Source organism: Thunnus albacares, chromosome 21 (genome assembly GCF_914725855.1).
Source record: "Thunnus albacares chromosome 21, fThuAlb1.1, whole genome shotgun sequence".
NCBI classification, from domain to species: domain Eukaryota; kingdom Metazoa; phylum Chordata; class Actinopteri; order Scombriformes; family Scombridae; genus Thunnus; species Thunnus albacares.
Window position 1 is genome coordinate 23,423,684 of NC_058126.1, and position 17,574 is coordinate 23,441,257.

General features: G+C 41.0%; 1 protein-coding gene across 6 annotated transcripts in view; it reads left to right on the forward strand.

The window, feature by feature from the left end:
- The window catches only part of kcnh2b (potassium voltage-gated channel, subfamily H (eag-related), member 2b), a 245,252-nt gene that overhangs the window by 220,078 nt on the left and 7,600 nt on the right, over positions 1-17,574 (forward strand). For 3 of the 6 annotated variants that reach the window (XM_044339371.1, XM_044339372.1, XM_044339373.1), the window contains exons 8-22: positions 55-155; positions 471-609; positions 3,813-3,967; positions 4,256-4,350; positions 4,449-4,589; positions 7,279-7,478; positions 7,617-7,679; positions 11,918-12,170; positions 13,625-13,818; positions 14,027-14,129; positions 14,348-14,499; positions 14,617-14,761; positions 14,860-15,049; positions 16,657-16,762; positions 16,842-16,949. In XM_044339371.1, coding sequence (XP_044195306.1) covers positions 55-155; positions 471-609; positions 3,813-3,967; positions 4,256-4,350; positions 4,449-4,589; positions 7,279-7,478; positions 7,617-7,679; positions 11,918-12,170; positions 13,625-13,818; positions 14,027-14,129; positions 14,348-14,499; positions 14,617-14,761; positions 14,860-15,049; positions 16,657-16,762; positions 16,842-16,949 — 2,145 coding nt within the window. The remainder of the gene's footprint in view (positions 1-54; positions 156-470; positions 610-3,812; positions 3,968-4,255; positions 4,351-4,448; positions 4,590-7,278; positions 7,479-7,616; positions 7,680-11,917; positions 12,171-13,624; positions 13,819-14,026; positions 14,130-14,347; positions 14,500-14,616; positions 14,762-14,859; positions 15,050-16,656; positions 16,763-16,841; positions 16,950-17,574) is intronic. The other 3 variants (XM_044339374.1, XM_044339375.1, XM_044339376.1) reach the window with 2 other exon arrangements.

The window sequence follows — 17,574 nt, forward strand, 5'->3', positions numbered from 1 at the left end:
TCCTCTCCTCTCCTCTCCTCTCCTCTCCTCTCCTCTCCTCTCCTCTCCTCTCAGGAAGAGGCAGGCATGCAGAGTTGTGGTTACTGCTCTCCTCTCAACGTGGTGGACCTCATCGTGGATATTATGTTCATTATCGACATCCTCATCAACTTCAGGTGTGAACTGAGACAGATGAACAGACAGTATCAGTATTCACAACTCTAGCGGAGCCATTTGTTGATGTACAAACAGCTGCAGCAGTATCTGTGGTCAAATTAGTCTTAGTAAATACAAAAATGCTACAAGTCTAATTCCCAAATCCGGTGCTCTGTACTCATTAATGTTATGTCATGTTATCAGAGCTGGTTGTAAAAGAAGAAACAGCAGTAATAGCATTAGTAGAAATAATGGTAGTTGCAGTTAAGTGATACAAAGTAGTCAAAGTATTAGAGAAACAACTTTTATTTTATTATCTGCACTCTTCCTCTCAGGACAACATATGTGAACACTAACGATGAGGTGGTGAGCCACCCAATGCGTATCGCCGTCCACTACTTCAAAGGCTGGTTCCTCATTGACATGGTGGCTGCCATTCCCTTTGACCTGCTCATCTACCGCAGCGGAGAGGAGGTATGTCATGATGGAGGGAGGGAGGGAGGGAGGTGAAGAAAGATGGGAGGAAAGGCAGAACCAACCCTCTTACATGCTGCAGAGAAGTTGCAGGTCATAAAGAGCACAGCAGAGAAATATCGTCGCTGCGCCAACATGGTGTCTGCCATGTATGCCGGTGTCTTTATCTCACGGAATAAACAGCAGATAACAAACAGAGAGGTACAAAGGGGGAGGAGGACGAGGGAGTCAGGGAGGTGGAAGATGGGGAATAAGAGGAAGAAAGAGAGGCAGAGGTGGTTTAGTTTTTGTTTCATATTTTAATTGTTTCCATGGGGAAGTTGACTTGCAGTTGACTGCGGTGGAGCATGAAAATAACACATGTCTGCCTGACATCACACAAAGCCGTGTGCAAAACACTAGTAACAAACCAGTGAAACAATGAATCAACAGATCATAAATCAGCAATAATTCTGATCATCAACAAATCACTTAAACCTTATCTGGTTCAAGCTTCACCAATGTGATGATTTGCTGTTTTTCTATGCTTAACATAGTTGTAAATGTTATTATAATTGTAAATATTTGAGTTTTGGATTGTTGGTCAGACAATACAGGCAATTTGAAGAAGTCACTTTAGACTCTTGGAAATACTACAGGCATTTTTCTGTATCTTTAAACCTGTTCTCTTTCAACACTATTGATTTATCACTGAATTGTGAAACTGATCTGCAAATTAAAGTTTTTCTCCAGACACTGTAGGAAACAAAGAGCCCAGCTTTGACAATGTGTGATTATGCATGAACCAGAAGGTGTTGTCTTCTTAAAACTTTTCTTTCAACAAAACATCAACAAAATCACACTCTGATGTCTGGCAAGAAAATGAGGTAACAACTCAGTTCAGTACATCAAACAGTTTAAACCTGAAGTCATTTAGTGCTGATACACAAAAATGGAAATAAATCAACAAAGTCTGTTTACTGCTCCATATGTTCCATTTCATTTACATCAGGCCTTAGATTTTCATACACGTACACCAAATGCAACCTTGCAGTGATGTCATCACAGGTGAAGTCGATGACTCAGTGAATATGGCCTGACGTGAGATTTGTGTTAATATAATAAACTTTCCATCACCACGTTGAAAAATTAAAAAAAGAAAAAATCATACTTTCATTGAGGAAGATGTGGGATGAGATATGAGTATGAGTGTGAGAATGACACAGTAAGAAAGTCAGACAGCTGTTATGCTTCCATAGATTTTCCTACGTTTCATTCACACAGTCCTACTATACATCACCACTGCATTTTTTAATTTCTCTGCTTCTATTTTGTGGCAAACACCAGTTACACAACCCAGTGTGTCTTTTTACATGCAACTTCAAAGTTTTGTACCTCTGCGTATTCACACCTGCTAAATCAACTGGCACCACACAGAAAGAGTTCTCTTTGAAATTTGCACTTGGTGCTTGCCTTTGTGCTCTGCAAACCACACTTTCTATATAATAGTTGTGTGAAGAGTCAAGAGAATTGTATGAAGAGAGACAGAAATCAGGTGAATGCATTTAAACTTGTGCATCAAACAGATAAAAAGTTGTCCAATAATGAAAAAAATCCTTGGTAACATCCCCACAAGATTCAGTATCTAACAGAAACATGCAGTGACTCACTACAGCGCAGTTAACTCCACTACAATAGGTGAAGAGTGAAGTGATGGAGATGTTTTTCCATCACTTCAGATTTTAAAGCTTGAGTGTGGGATACTTCTTAGGACACTTGCCACATAATGAGGATGAAAAAGCAGCGAGGCCGAGGTTGATAGAATCCCTCTACACAGCAGCTCAGGCCAGGGTAATTCCACTGGCAGAGTAAGTGGTACTTGAGACGCATATAAATGAACGTCTGTTACATTCAAGCCCTTGCCAAATGAGTTCACACAATGCAGATTAAGCCTATCACTGCCAGATAAATCTCTGCGTATTTCACAGTATACAGAGTTTTTAAATCTGCTGTCTGTGGCGACATTCCCCGAGCTGGTGCAACAGTAGTGATGTGTTTTATGTCAACCAGCAATGATTAGTTTTGCAGAGATGAAGGGCGTCCATAGAAGCTCAACAGAAACTTCGGGTTTAGCCCTCGCTAACTTGAGAAGTTAAAATAATTTAATCGTGCGGCTATTCTAGACTTTCCAAATGTTATCAGAACGAATGGATCCAATTCTGATAGTGAAACGATTCATTTCTCAGGGGTTGTGACGCTCAAAAAAATGTATCCACCGTTTTACAGCCGCAACAGTAGAGATGGGGACGCGTGTATTCATAGAACTAGAGTTACATCCAGGTAACTACTTTATACTCTCACTGCCAGAAGGGGGAGACAGAAGTTCTGCACTGCAAGTTTAAGTGAGGGGGAAGTGGGCGTCTGGAGGAAGAGGTGGAAGTGAGAGGAAGAGGGAGGGGCGGGAGTGAGTGAGTGAACCCTCTGAGGAAACTTCCCACATAATGAGGATGAAAACCACTGAGGCCGAGGTTGATAGAATCCCTCTCCACAGCACAGCTCAGGCCAGGGTAATTCCACTGGCAGAGCGAGCGGTTACTTGAGACGCATGTATAAGTAATGGCAAGCGTGTAAGTAATAAAAACTAATGTTATTTATAGTGATTAAGACACCCACCGAGTCAAAAATGATGAATGTGGAAAGTCCCCAACATTCAAATACTGCCCTGGGGGAAGCTTTGCCAAGGTTCACTTCATTGATGCTGTCCGGAAGGGGCGCTGAGCCAAGAAAGTGGAGATTTTCCTCAGCAGACAATTATTATTTACTGTGAGGACACACACACATACACACACACACACACACACACACACAGACACACACACACAGAGCAGGACTAGGCTCTCTGCCAGCGCAGTAATCGTCATGTTATTTATTTGTTGTATGGACATGGAAGGGTCCGACTGAATACAAGTAGAAAGGCGAGGAAGTGGACAGCCCACAGTAATGAATGGGAGTCAGGATTTACCACCTGCACAGTGAATCACATCAGCACAAGGCCATGGCTGCTCCACCTGTGTGTGGAAGTGTGTGTGTGTGTGTGACAGGATGACAGCAGGTGGGACTGATGTGAGGAGATATCAGAGTCAAGGGACTTTGTTTCTGCCGTGTTTAACAATACCTCGTTTCTACTTTTCTCTCTCTCTCTCTCTCTCTCCCGCTCCCATCAGACCACCACTCTGATTGGTTTGCTGAAAACAGCTCGTCTCCTGCGATTGGTCCGTGTAGCCAGAAAACTGGACCGCTACTCAGAGTACGGCGCAGCTGTCCTCTTCCTCCTCATGTGCACCTTCGCCCTCATCGCTCACTGGCTGGCCTGCATCTGGTACAAACACCTTCACACTGTCTGATGAATCAGATAAGATTTACTGAGGAAGACTTTCTGTCTGCATACATCATAACTGTTGACGTTAGTGTTGTCATAGTGCTGACATTCTCAACTTACATACAAAAGTTTCTCAAGTTTCTTATGCTTTATATAGAGGTGTGCTCATTCCAAGTTCTTCTTCTTTTGACTACAGTCAATGTGTTTGACAATCAATTTAGTGTGTCTTAAATATAGCTGCATCCTCCTAAAGATTGTAAGTATTGTAACTGTCTTCATTTTTCCCAGGTATGCCATCGGCAGCGTAGAGAGAAACGGTTCAATCGGCTGGCTCCACACACTGGGGGACCAGTTGGGTAAACATTACAATGACTCCATCCCAGGTACTGAGAGCAAAATTACTGTAGTATTAATACTGGTAAGAAACATAGTGGTGGTATTATCTGTACTGGTTAGCTGTAACTGTAAACTTCCACTCCAGGCTCAGGACCCTCCATCAAAGACAAGTACGTCACGGCTCTGTACTTCACCTTCAGCAGTCTGACCAGTGTGGGATTTGGAAACGTGTCTCCAAACACCAACTCTGAGAAGATCTTCTCCATCTGTGTTATGCTCATTGGATGTAAGTACTGATATTATGGTCAGATAGCTGCTCCATGGCTTCAGACCTGGGTGGAGGAAAGTATTTGGACAAAATAAACACAGAAAGTATGTAAAAAGAAGTTTAATGTGCTGACAAGTGACCTCCAGTAATACGTGCTGAAATGTGTCAGATGGAAAGGCCACTTATCTGGTACTTAAAGTAAGTCTAAACAAGAAGTATTTCACCCAAGTTTGACATTAAAAACTACTTTACACTTGTTATAATGACAACGATTACACATCACAAGTGCTCTCCATTACTTCTTGTACATAAAAAAAATATATGTGATTTGAGTTGAGGTGAGTGTGACTGGATTTTGTTTACCACTACATTTCTATAAGGCCACTGCACAATCACAGGATTTGTAGGAACATGATTTGTGGTAAATCCTCCTCTTGCAGCTATTCTTGAACATTTCTGCAGACTCTAGTCAGCACAGCAGGGATTACTGTACACCAGACGGTGTCAGTGAGAGGACTGGGAAGTTATAAATCACTGAGCTGTTGTTTTTCTTCTCTCATACACCATCGCTCTTATAATTAAAGCAGCGAGAAAAAGCTGTTGATCCTATTTTTTATTCTGAAAGCATATCCTCTGATACCTTAATAAAATCCATCGGCAGGGATTGTAATATCCCCTTTCATGCTTATCAACTTCCTCTCCACACAGTAATTACCTCTGCAGGCTGCCAGAGCCCTGGACTTCATTGATCAGCAAAACATGGGATGACAAAAGGAGTATGACATTCAAAAGTAGCTTCTAGGAACTAATCACTACTTATTTGTTGTGTAATTATTAATTCATTCATTCATATTTATATTAATTAATAATCTAATAGACCCTTGACTAATAAAGACATTCAATATAAACTCTTTCAAGAACCACAGAAATGTGTGACACTGATTGTGCATCGCAAAGGCAAACTGCAGGCAGTTTAACATTTGCTTGGCCAGAAAATGACCTGAGGCATGTCACATTTTAATTATTGAAATACTCCAAAGCCCTCCAAACTCAAGAGCTGAGCCCAGAAAAGAGTCCCCTATGTCAGTTGGTGCTGAGACTAACTCCCCCATCTCATACACACTCTGGCCAGTCTCACACAACACTACCTTCCAAACACTAATCAGGTAAGGAAACCTATTTGGAACAATGGAAAGAAGAAACCAAAGTAGAGTAGAATGTTATCTGGCCATAAAAAGAGATTATGAATTGACAGAATATCTCTCTACTGTCAGAGACAGAAAGCAGAGACAGATCCCAACCAAGTACAGGCTCAGTGAGCACAAACTGCCAGCCGGAAAAGGACGCCACAAAATATCGTGGCAACCAAAGAAACCAGAATATGTGGTCACTGTTTGACAGGTGAGACAGAGATAGAGGCCCTGTTCACACCAGGCATTAACAAGCATCTCGGGTGATCCAATCACAAGTGGACAGCTCTAAGTACAGGTGTGAACGCACCCAAGACGCATTGAGATAATCTGTATACATATAATTAATATATCAATCTTAATGTTGTGTTAATGTTCATTTTATTCTCATTTTGTACCGTCCAAATATTTGGACAAATTGTATTTTGATGCTTTGGCAACATTGTTCTGGAAACTTTCACGGCAATAAAGCTCATTGAATTGAATTGTGTACATACTGTAGACTTGCAATGATCATTTTAAAATGTTGAACTTAAACTAAGAGTCAGAGATCAATTGTGTCCCTTGTGACACACACAAACACACACACTCACCCAGATAGCAGCTTCAGCGGGTGATGTAGACAGTGATGGGAGCTGACAGAGGTTGAAAGGTTAGCAGGATCCAACAGGACAAAACAGGGACGCTCATGAAGGATATGACACAAAACAATAGCTGTCCTCTAAAGATAAAACCCTTTTATAGATCAGTCAATTCCCTGCTATAGCTGTCCTCCAGAGGACTGACCTCATGCAAAAACCAGGAGTCATAGAAGAACTTGTTTCTCATGTTTAGATTCTTCTCCCTAAGTCAAACAAAGTCTGCAAGTGGTTCAGACAAGTTGTATCTAGATGTAATAAGTGTGTTTAGGGAGTGCACTATCACAAAGTAGAGATTATGTATCATATTCATATATCACTCACTACTGTATGCTGTTATGAAAAAGACAAATGTGCTTCTGTAATCAAGAAAATATCTTTTTTGTAGCACTTTTCTATCTAAACACTTTGTTACATAGTTACAAACTCACCTTAGGTTACAAATCAACACTAAGAAATTCTGATTAAAGCTTTGGTGAGTTCAAATACACACCTACAGTTTAATGTATCTATACAGTGCTTGTATGACAGATGGTGGATTGTAATCTCCTTTATTCTCTATTGTTATGCCATCCGCTATCAGAGGTTCCTTTCTTTCTGTTGATTTGTCACTTCTCCACTGACAAACATATCAAACATATCACCCAGCGGTGTCAAACGTAATTATATACGTCTATATAAATAGAGAAAACAGTCATCCAGAAATGTGTCAGGTCATGTTACTGTATGCGGTGCCACTGTGTCTCTATATTCTCTGTTAATGTGTGTGTTATCTTCTCCCTCCCTGCTTTCTCCCCTTGTTTCCACCTTTCTCCAACTTCCAAACCCTCCCTCATGTCTCACCCTCTCTTGCTCCCCGTCTCTCTCTCTCACAACCAGCCCTGATGTACGCCAGCATCTTCGGGAATGTGTCGGCCATCATCCAGCGGCTGTACTCAGGGACGGCCCGCTATCACACTCAGATGCTGCGAGTCAGGGAGTTCATCCGCTTCCACCAGATCCCCAACCCGCTCAGGCAGAGGCTGGAGGAGTATTTCCAACACGCCTGGTCCTACACCAACGGCATCGACATGAACGCTGTGAGTTTTACTCATCCTCCTCAACCCAAATCCTGTGTGTGTACACCTAGTCTGTTAATGTTAATGAATGCATGAATACACACATGTACACACACAAAGGCTAGAGGAGTATTTTGAGCCTGCGTTGTACGTTAATAGGATGATTGGAAGACTTTGTCTCAGCATGCATGGTCCAACACCCTCAGAGAAAATAAGAATGATGTGAGTATCATAAATAATACACACACACACACACATTTTGCAGACATGTGCAAACAGACATTTAAGAGTATCTGCACCATGCATGGACCTACATCAGTTTGTTCATATGCATGAGGACTAATACACCGTCTGTCATGCACACACATATGTTCATTACACTGAACAGATATGTTTATTCACACACATATGAAACATGAAATGAAACATGCATGACTAAAGATCAAGGGATTCAACTGTGCTGTGACCACAAATACATTTAGAAAGAGTTGCTTTCACACACGAGTACAAACATACTCTTGAGACACCCACGGGCGCTGTGAGTCACACCTGTCAATGGACACGAACGCACCATGCATGCTCACACACACACACACACACACTGACACACAGTTTAGAGGAGTGCTTTCAACGTACTCGTCGTATACAGTCGACCTCAGCCTGAATTCTGTTAGTCACAGTGTATAGGAGTGTGCCGCTTCAACACACACATACACATGCCAGTCACATCTTCTGATTACCAGCAGCATGAGGGCTTTGACTCAGATGTGACATTGGACACACACACATGCATGCACGTACCACCACCGTAATCACTTGAGATCTGCTGACGTGAACACCTAATGCGATGTTTGAGTCAGTGGTTGTCATCTTTATTATCATTATTTATAACACATCATGTGTCATGTGTGGTATATATTAGCAGAATATGTGGATCTGTAAGTGTTCATGTGGCTGTTATTTAACTAGGCAAACTGATTCTGGACTGTTTATCACAGCTTTTGAAGCTGTTTTGTAATTCCAGCTCAAAAAGTACACTTCACTATAAATATCTGTGCTCATAACTTTAGGAAGGCTTTCCAGCTCCTAAATTCTTTCAAAAATTGCCAGTCAGAGCATAATCAGCGCCTCGTTATTGTCTGTGAAGCCTCGCAGAAGCACAGAGCAACCCCGTTTGCGTGCAGAGTCCCAAAACAAACACATATCCCATCGCTGAAATCCTGTTTTTCTTTCAGTTTAATAAGTGAGCCGTCGAAGTAGAGAGGAAACAAATTTGACGAGGATCCATGGGAACGCTTTCTCCGGTTTCATCCCTCTCCTCTTCCCTCATTATGTTGCTCTCTTAAAGGCCCAGTGAAGCGCATTGTTGTGAGCGGACTGGATTAGAGAATGTTTACTGTAATGATTATTATGATTGTGTGGAGCTTTCTGTCTGTCTCCGCAACCCATTCAATCAGCTTTGACCTCTTTTATTCATGAAGATGGAGAGAATAATAATGCAGCTCTGATGAGGAATATAAAAGTGACATCATGTAGTGATGACAACAAGAAAGAGGAAAGTCAGAGAGAAAGAACAGCAGGTCTGTGAGTCTGCATGAGGTTGCTCTTTTGCAGCTGATGTCAGAGCAGGGACTCATCCTCGAAAGATCAATAAGATGTAAAGTAAATTATTTTCCTTATTGTCAGCAAACCCCATGTGTAGACCCAAACCAACAATTAATTCATCTACTAACAAGTATTATGTGTCTATCCAAAGCCTGATATATCCTATTCCTCTGTGATAAAGAGCTGCATTGTTGTCCAAAAACTATTAAAAACACTTTAATGAGCCAGACTGTTGCACTGGGTGACATATTTCTTCATCACCACAAACACACACACTATACTTTATTTTGAAATCAAACAGCGTTCAGCACCCAGCTGTTTAAGGCAATCATTTAGCCTTTTTAAAAAATGAAAGTATTTATTTGATAGCTATATATATTATATATTTGTTTCAAGTTTTTCATACTTAGTAGTAAACAACTGGCTTGGGGCTGAGAGACACCTGCAGTCTGGTCAAGTTGGAAAGTATTGAGAGACAAATGGACACATAGTTGGTTTTGGTCTTGTCATGGTATTTGTTGACAATGATAGAAATATAGAATATTGCAAGTAGAAACAGGGTTCTCCACGCATCTTCCAAAAACAAGCAGCTGAATCAGGTGCTTCTCAGTCTGAGGACGGCAGACTTCAAAAACCAGAGGGGACTAACAGACTAATGTTTCAACACTACTGTGTCTTCATCAGAGTGTCTCTCTCTATTGCAAGCTTTATCTTTTAAATTGTGGCTCTCAGATTTGCTCAGTTCAATGGAAGCAGACAGAATAAGATACCCTGAGAGTGATCATATTGATGTTTGGATGTTTATGGCAACCATTAATTGAATATTTGGACAAAACCTCTGACAGAATAGACTTCTCCCCTTGAGGTTGGTACTTGGTCTCTAGTTTCATGCTGGTGTTAAATGAAAGGGTGAGTTGGATGTTCTCTATTCAGTTTTAGGGTTGGTGGAACTCTTTAGATGTTTGTACTATATTTTTTAATACTTGACACTTGTTTACTACACAAATACTTTAATAGAACTTGTATTAAGAAAGAGGCATGTGCATACAGTAGTAAACTATGTAAATGCACATGTGGGAGCTCCTAAGTAGAACAAAGGGTTGGTGCTACAGCTACAATAGGCAGTAACAGTTATACTATATAATGACAGATATACAATCACCTGTTTGTGTAGCTACAGTACAGCTGTAGACAGGATTGGTAATACGACCAACCAAGAGTAAAAATATCCACAAAGGGCCACAAAACATAACTGTTCTTCAGTAAACAGGGGCACAAAGAACACAATGATATATCCTCACAGCAAACATTTATATAAAGTAATAACAGTGTAACCTTGAAAGTTAGCAGCATCTTCTAAAAGCACCATTAAAAACAAGATCTGATACAGCTAGCTTGTAAAGTCTGACTTCAGCACATTTTGGGGGTGTACCTGACAGCTGGCACAAATCAACAGAATGGTTGTTGTGCACAGGGAGTTATAGAAGGCTATTGTTCAAATTCACTAAATGGATTTTTTCAGTTTTGAAAGGTGATACAGAGTTTATTCTATTTATTTCCATGTTTCCATATGTCTGACTGTCTTAAAATGGGTTTGTGAGTGTAAGCCTGAGGAGAGATGGAAAGAGGTAATAGTAAATGAAAAATGAAGACTGGGAAAAAAAGTAAAGCGGGAGGGGGGGAGGACAAGCAATGAGGCCAGAGAGAAAAGACAGTCACTCAGAATCCGACTTAAGACCAAGAATGGAAGAAAAAAGAGTGCCTGCAGACAAATGACGAAAGCAAAAAATGGACAGTGGCCGGTGGAGGGATGGAGAGAGAGAGAGAGCCCAATGAAGGCTGAAATGAAGAAAGTAGCTTGAAATGGATGAAAGAGAGAGAAACGGAGAGGGAGAAACATGGTGTGGGTGTTTTAAGTACAATTCTGTTTTGTGCAGTCAGCCAGAGAGTTACAAGAGAGGCCCCGTAGCCTGCCGCTTAGAAGAGCTGGGGCTTCCCATGCTTGCAATGAACTCATTAAAACTGCACCAATTTTTCATATTAATAACACTCTACGGGCCTGCTGACTCTGTTCCAGTAGGACCTCTGAAATACAGTTTAGAATAATTTTTGCAGTGAAGCTAGAAAAATCAATGCATAGGCGCCTTGAAGAAGTAAGAATTCCAATCTGCTGATGTGCATCTTCTACTTAGATGTTCAAATCATAAAAAAAAAATAAATTGAAACCATGACTTCTCTGGTGGTTAGAACCAATATCTTATGATAAATGTATAGGCAATTTAGTTTCGTCATCTTAATTTGTTGCATGGTGTAATAGCAGTAAAAGGCTAATGTCCCATGAGTGTTCAACCAATGGATGAAGGCGATGAAGACATGTTTTTATTATTCCTTTTAAAGCATCCATAATCTCTGACATTTATTTGGCATTAGCTTCGTGTTCTAGTCTTCACGCATCAGTCAATCGTTGCTAATAGCTTCGTATCAATACTGATGTAACCTTTCTCTATCAATTCATCCACTGTCTTTCTCCCACCTCCTCTCCTTCCTTCTCTTTCCCTTCCTCTCATCATCCTCTCACCTCCTCTCTTCTTTTTTTTTTTCTTCCATCCACCATTTTCTCCTCTGTGGATCTTCTACTTTCTCTCACCGGATGTCTTTTCTGTCAATCTTTCCTTCTCTCATCAATTAATTCCACCCATCCTTCTCTCACATCCTTTCTTCTCCCCTCATTTTCTCTCTGTGCCTCCTTCCATCTGTCTTTCTTCTTGTCTCCCACCTTCTCATTCCTTCCTCCTTGTCTCCTCCCTTCCTTCCTCCCTCCCTTTACTCCTTGCTCCCTTGTTCCCTCTCCCCAGGTGCTGAAAGGTTTCCCAGAGTGTCTCCAGGCGGATATCTGCCTCCATCTGAACAGGACATTACTGCAGAACTGTAAGGCTTTTAAAGGCTCTACCAAGGGCTGCCTCAGGGCGTTGGCCATGAAGTTCAAGACCACCCACGCACCCCCGGGTGACACGCTGGTCCACGCCGGGGACGTTCTCACAGCCCTCTACTTCATATCCAGAGGATCCATAGAGATACTGAGAGGAGACGTGGTGGTAGCCATCCTGGGTAAAAAAAAAAAGATGTTTTACCAAATAAAATGTACCACCTAACCCTTGTTCCTGTGTTTATGTGTATGCAGCAGATCTACTACCCTGAGACATGTTGCTTGGTTAGATTTTCTCTTTGGTTGAGAAGGAAATCACGCTGCCTCTCAACAGCAGTAAAATATGCATTAGCTGATAGCGCCATCTACTGGTTAGCATAGAATGTTACTCCTAATAGTTGAGTGTTGCATTAGGATAACATAATAAAAGACCTGTTCAGGGTTTACTGTGCTTCTCACACAGTGTGAGCTGAGATATGATCTAACTCCCTTAACAAATTAGGAAATGGATCAAATGATAACACTAGCAGTTATATAAATAAGTCAGTTTAAATGATGTACCTGTATGATCATGTGGAAAGCAGTTAACTATATGTGCTAAATAATTAGTGGAGAAAAAGCATTAACATGTTACCCCTTAAAGACTACTCTACTTTAACAACCTACACTGCTCACTCTCACTGTTATATATCAGTGTGATAAAAATGAGAAAGGGAATATTTAATAGTTAATGATGCTCAACCTTCATCAGATATATGGGCAAGCATCACAATATGTATACACTTAGAAGCTGCCCCAGTTATCCAATGAGAGGACCAAAGAAATGTGTTTAACTGATGAACAGAAGACCTTGTACAAACACACATTGCCATCCAGGTCAGTAAGTGAAGAAAACACCATGCTGTACTAATGATTAGAAATTAATTGGAAAATGACATAACATCAAGAATGCTAATTAATCATAAAACTTACAATGTTATCATGTTAAACATTACAGCAACATCTATATTACACCAAACTGTACAAAGATCTAAACTAGAAATAATAAATTAAACGCAAAATGTGTCAGTTTATCATAAATGTTAAAATGTTACCATTCATTTAACATTACAGCTAAAGTATAAATAAGAGAAAAAGTGACCCTTCTTCTTAAATCTTAACAGCAACATCCAACAATTTAGAAAGTATAAAAAATGTTAGAAAAGACTTCAGGTAAATGTTGGCAAATGACCACTATTCTTAATAAATACATATATTTTAATTCAAAAACCATCATGTTCATGGAATAAGAACTACAGTAAATATGGGTATAATAATACATGCGATTGCCTATAATATTTCAAGAGCAATTGATCTCATTTATTGACAGTAACATAGGTGAGGACAATACCACTTTACATTTTAGGTTACTTTACAAACATCACAGTTAAATAACATGTGGCTACATTATCATGGCTGATACTCAGTTCATCCACCCTACTCTATAGAATAGGGTGTTTGTTCTTCATAAATGTGTGATAGCTTTATTGACTACTTGTGCAGTATGAGGTCACCACTGAAGATACTATTCCCTAGAAAGTTACATTTTTCCAGGTAGTTCCCTAAATGGTTTTCCTTTCTTCTCACCAATTCCCAGGAAAGAATGACATCTTCGGCGAGCCTATCAACCTTTATTCCCGACCGGGTAAATCCAATGCTGATGTGAGGGCTCTGACATACTGCGACCTCCACAAAATCTTCAGAGAAGATGTTCTGGAGGTGCTGGACATGTATCCTGAGTTTGCAGACCACTTCTGGAACAACCTGGAAATCACCTTCAACCTCCGAGATGTGAGTTTACAACCTCATCCCAGAACAACCGGAAATAAAATCTGATGGACACAAATACTTAATAATTGTGAACATTCTCTTCCTCTACATATTCAGTTATCCTGATACACACTGTTTAGATTCTTATTCATTGCTGATTTGACTAATTCCATCCCTGCAGTGTTTCTATTAAGAAAGACTCTTCAGTGCTGGTTGTTTCTATTTTCAGACCAACATGATCCCAGGCTCTCCCAGCAGTGACGACTCCAAATGTGGGGGATTCAACAAATTACGCAGACGCAAGTTATCATTCCGACGACGCACAGAAAAAGGTAATCCATCCCCAACAGCTCATCTCTCACTTCAACCATGTCATCTGTCATATTAAAAAAACCTCCAAATTATCTATCTGTCAGAAAATACAACTTCAAAAAGTATAGTCTGTGCATGCCAGGCTTTTTCTGGCAATCCTCAATCCAGGTAATCCAGCTGGACTGACCAATCTCCCTCTTTTTTTTTTTTTTATCTTCCCTTGCACACCTCTGTCCAGATGATGCAGATGCTGGTGAAATTAAAAAGTCCCACAAGTCTGTGCGGCGAAGACAGAGGGAAGCAGCCAACAACCAAAAACAGGAGGAGGCATCTAAGAGGCAGTGGGAGGCACATCGAAGCTCAGTGTCTTCCCACTCCAGTGGTGATGAGGTACAACACCACTATTTCATCATAATTAACCCTAAAATGCTTACTTATTGTTTTGTGGTTGTTGTACACCATGACACCATAAAAAATGGATTTTAATGTTGGATCTCCCTCTTACAGGGGGAGGAGTCAGTCGTGACCGGCCTCGCCCCTCCACCTGCAATGCTGGAGAATCCTCAGGCTCAGGCCACACCCATGAACTTCAACGATAACACTGAGGGTGAGGGAGACCCCAAGACTGGCAACACCTGCAACGCCCTGTCAGGTAAAATAAATATTACCCCCATATCTGAATGAAAATCGTTACACTAATCCCTGCCTAATGTTTCACACTCAAACACACACTCACTCTCCCTCCTACAGGTGCATTCTCAGGTGTGTCTAACATCTTTAGTTTCTGGGGGGAGAGTCGAGGGGGTGGTCAATACCAGGAGGTTCCCAGCTGCAGCCTGGCCTCCCCGCCACCCCTCAACACACCGCTGCACAGCCTGAGCCGCCAGCAACGCAACCAGCTGGACACACGTCTGGACCTGCTGCAGAAGCAGCTCAACAGGTACGCCTGGCTGGACGTACGGGTGTGTGTCTCTGTGTGAGGTCTGGTTAGGCGTGTAAGTGTGTGTTGGTCTTGCTCTCGCTGCTGTTCGGAGTTCTGATCAATCACTTTTTTTTAAATGAGGATAATATGGAAATCCCTGCTAAGCTGCAGCAGCACTTTGAGTCGTCAGACAGCTTGAGACAGTTTCTCTTACCTGACTGCCTCTGAAAGGTTTCTCTTCTCTCCACCACAGTGGAAAAAATTAGTTTTTCCGTCCCTGTAGCCTTTAGCTGGATGAAGCTCCTTTGTCAGGTCTTGTTCAGATCACAGGCTGTGTGTCTTTATCCTGGTTGTACTGTAGCTGTGAGGCAGGCTGCGCCTCCAGCTGAATGCTCAGAGTTTTAACGCATGATTGACTGGGTGCTCTGCTGGATGTGATGTGTCAGCAGGCTGAAAGTGTGTGTGAGGAAATTCAGATGGAGAGTAGTAAGGAATTAGATGGGGAGTAGTAAGGAGTTAGTGATCCCACCCCCAGTTGCTCAAAATACCTGAACATATGGTAAAGTCTCTGATGGACCTCTGATGGAAAGTTGAGCATAAGAGATCAGCAGAACGGGTCTTAATTAACCATGTGAGAACCTCACAGCTAGGAACCAGCAGACCTCTTGAATGTGTGTTTATGAAGTCACACACTCACATCACACATTTATCTCTTTGCTTAGTGTGAATGTGGACCAAGATGCTAGTTAATTAATAAGATAAATAAAACTTTGTGGATTCCTATGGGGAAGCAAGATGGAAAAACAGCATAAGTAAAACAGAGTTTAAAGAAGTATAATAATTAGAATAGAAAGTTTATTTCAGAAGTGGAGGGAAGACAACATCTACAGATGTCACTAACAGCCTTGATTGTTTACTTCAAGTAAAATTCACTTTCTTAACAGCCAGGGTCTTGTTTTCATAGTTTTTGCCTTCCATCCGACCAGTTATGATGATATTTTACTAATCAAAATGACATTGCGGAATTCTAAGCAAGGAGTGTTGAATATGAAATTTATTCACAATGTAGTGCCCTCAAATATTCCCACAATGGAACAAAAAATGTATCCTTTATGACTAACTAACTATCACATAGTGCAACAGGTCGTGCGACACTACATCCATCAGTAGTGACACACACTGGTAATGATTCAAGTGTCAAAATCTCATTTTACTACTCACTATAGAGTTTAACCTACTGTGTGTCTGTTATATAGGCAGTAGTGAATGGGGGAGTGGTTTCAGGTACAGCCATAGTTTGTCTTTGAACTGAGCAATTATAATTGACTTTTCAGGTGTGCTTTTTTATGTTTTCCCTTTCAAATAAGAGCTTGGAGGTTTTTTTTTTACTCCTTGTGTGATTGTCTGACCACTTGTGATCCTCGTCCCAATGAACTTGATGTCATTGTGTCCCTGTAGCCATAATAATAACAATCCCCAACAAAAAAAGCAATTTTCTCTTAAATATGAAAGATTGAGTGACCTTGATAACAGCTCAATTATTTCTATGGGAACAGAGGAAATGAACAAGAGCATGTGTCCTCCCTGTAGTCATAAACAGCTGATCATCTGCATACTGTGTGCAGGTTGGAGAGTCGCATGTCAACAGACATCGGAGCGATCATGCAGCTGCTGCAGAGACAGATGGCCCTGGTTCCCCCTGCTTACAGCGCAGTCTCATCACCACCTCAGGTAATAACACACACACTCACACACACAGTTCACTGACCCAGGGGCTATGTATAGAAACAAGATGCTGTCTCCTCCACAGGCCTCACCTTATCCTGGTCCGGGTCCAGGACCGGGACCAGGTCCAGGAGAGAGACTGGTGCAGCCTGCTACACCTCTGGAGACAGATATTCTGGCCTCCTTGTCAGAGGTGAAGCACATTTATATATATAATGATACATTGCATACTTCACTTTACTGTCATTTGACTGTTTATTGGGTTCTGTGGAACACTGTGATTGGTCTGCAGTGTTTTGGGAATATAGTGAATATAAATCAGAGACACTGAACACCATGTTTGTATTCTCAGGCATTCTTAAGACAACAGAGCTCATTTGAATGTCTTTGAATCTCAGTACCCAGTTAAAGTTAGGAACTGGAATACCCCCTGGCATATCCTGGAAGTAGTGCTAATAATAACTAATTATACAATAATACGTCATTCTAAAATTCTGTTTGTATTACAAATTAGACATTTTTGTTGTAGCATTTTTATATTTTACTTTAACAGACCTTTATGCAACCTCACTCAGTCAGTGAAGTTGGTTTTAATCATGTTTGGAATAGAGAATGGAACATATGAAATGTATGTATTCATATCCTTATGACTAGAGGTTCAAGATTCCAGGTTTATGTGCAGATGTGTCTTCTCCTCCACATCGACACTTCATCTCTGTCACTTCATCTCTGTCACTTCATCTCTGTCACTTCTGTACTAAGGTGCAGGTATTATCAGTGTGAGACTGGATGTCCTGACCACGTTTTATGATCCAATA